This window comes from Vanessa cardui, chromosome 8 (genome assembly GCF_905220365.1).
Source record: "Vanessa cardui chromosome 8, ilVanCard2.1, whole genome shotgun sequence".
In the NCBI taxonomy this organism is placed as follows: domain Eukaryota; kingdom Metazoa; phylum Arthropoda; class Insecta; order Lepidoptera; family Nymphalidae; genus Vanessa; species Vanessa cardui.
Window position 1 is genome coordinate 2,727,504 of NC_061130.1, and position 1,965 is coordinate 2,729,468.

At 44.7% G+C, this 1,965-nt stretch overlaps 1 protein-coding gene across 1 annotated transcript; it reads left to right on the forward strand.

Moving 5' to 3' along the window:
• Positions 1 to 224: 224 nt before the first annotated feature.
• LOC124531738 lies at positions 225 to 1,634 on the forward strand. The gene has a single exon (XM_047106250.1). It carries the CDS (start codon positions 225 to 227, stop codon positions 1,632 to 1,634), a length of 1,410 nt encoding a protein of 469 aa, XP_046962206.1.
• The last annotated feature ends 331 nt before the right edge of the window (positions 1,635 to 1,965 follow it).

Here is a 1,965-nt window from a genome sequence, read left to right on the forward strand (position 1 = left end):
TTTTACCATTTTTGACATTTTTGTCTGTCTGTATGTTACGAGGGGACGGTACCTCAGGATATGCGTGACGCTAATATCATCACCCTGTACAAAGGGAAAGGTGACCGCGGTGATTGCAACTCATATCGCGGCATATCCCTTCTGAGCGTCGTTGGTAAACTGATAGGTCGAGTGATTCTTAGTAAACTACAATGTCTTGCCAATCGCGTTTATCCTGAGGCTCAATGTGGGTTCCGGGCCGGGCGATCAACCACCGATATGATTTTTACATTACGTCAGATCCAGGAGAAGTGCAGGGAGCAGCAGACGCCGCTCATCATAGCCTTTGTGTCTACAAAGGCTTAAATAAGGCTTTCGATACCGTGAGCAGAGAGGGACTGTTTGAGTTACTCGAAATAGTTGGGTGTCCTCCAAAGCTGCTCAAACTCATTAGATCATTCCACGAAGAAACGAAAGGATCTGCCGTTTTTGACGGAAAAATGTCGGAACCATTTGATATGCGCAGAGGCGTGCGACAGGGTTGCGTACTGGCACCTACTCTGTTTGGCATTTTCTTTTCATTGCTTTTAAAAGTAGCCTTTGGTGACAAACAGCAGGGTGTGCATCTGCACACACGAATTGATGGGAAACTCTTCAATATTGCTCTCTTAAAGTCAAAGCGCAATCGGGTAGATATGTTCGCGGATAGTCTTCTTTTTGCCGATGATGCCGCCTTCATTGCCACGTCTTCTTATGAACTTCAAACCATGATGGATAAATTCTCTCATGCGTGCAATCTATTTTCAATGTCCATCAATGCGAAGAAGACTCTTATATTCGCCCAAGGATTTGCTGAAAAACCAGTCATACTGCTGCATGGCGTTCCCTTGGACGTAGTGAATAAGTTTTGCTACCTCGGTTCGACCGTAACGAGCAATCTGTCGCTTAGTGCGGAGATCGATATACGCATCGGTAAAGCGGCGACCATGTTTGGGAAGCTTAGAACAAGAGTATGGGACAACAACCACCTTACTGTCCGAACTAAAATTCTCGTGTACCAAGCGTGTATCTTGAGCATACTCTTGTACGGAGCAGAGACCTGGACATCGTATGCAAAACAAGAGTACAGGCTTAATGCTTTTCACATGCGTTGTGTGCGCAATATCTTGGGAGTTACGTGGAAGGACAGGATCACAAATAAAGCAATCCTAACGAAAGCACAACTTCCTAGTCTCAGCGCCCTCCTCAAACAACGTCGTTTGCGCTGGGTGGGACATGTGCACCGTATGGATGCTTCTAGACTACCTAGAAAGGTCTTGCTGGGCGCTGTAGCGAATGCCAAGAGAAATGTAGGACGTCCGTTGCTACGCTTTAAAGATTGTGTCAAGCGAGATCTCACTTCCTTTGGTATCGAGCATAGGGAATGGGAGAAACTCGCGGAAGACAGGGATCGATGGAAGCTTCGGATTGCACAAGGGGTCCAGCTACACGAAACAGCGTGGTTCGAAAAACTCGCCACCAAAAGAGCCAAACAGCAGGACAGCGATAACATGCCAGCAGGCGCATCCGTCGCGTTATACGCCTGCTCCAGATGCGGCCGGTCTTGCCGTTCCAGAATCGGTCTGCATAGCCACCAACGAAAGTGTCCATTATAATCACACACTGTCTTAAATCATCTGTAATAGATGAAAAGGCCAATGATTGATGTTCCGCTACAACTCGAGAACAGATGCACCGATCTTTATAAGAATTGGTATACAGGAAAAACATGTGCTAGCGCTAATGATAGGCTATCTATATACAAAAGTAGATGTGTTTGTATGTGTGTCATCGATAAACTCAGAAACTATTTGATCGATCATTAAGATCAAATGAATAAAGAGATTAATCATTAAAAATAACCAACAGATGTCCCTTACGACTATTACGATGCATTTATATGTCGATCAACCGATAAGTTTTCATATTTTATACTAAAAAAAATAA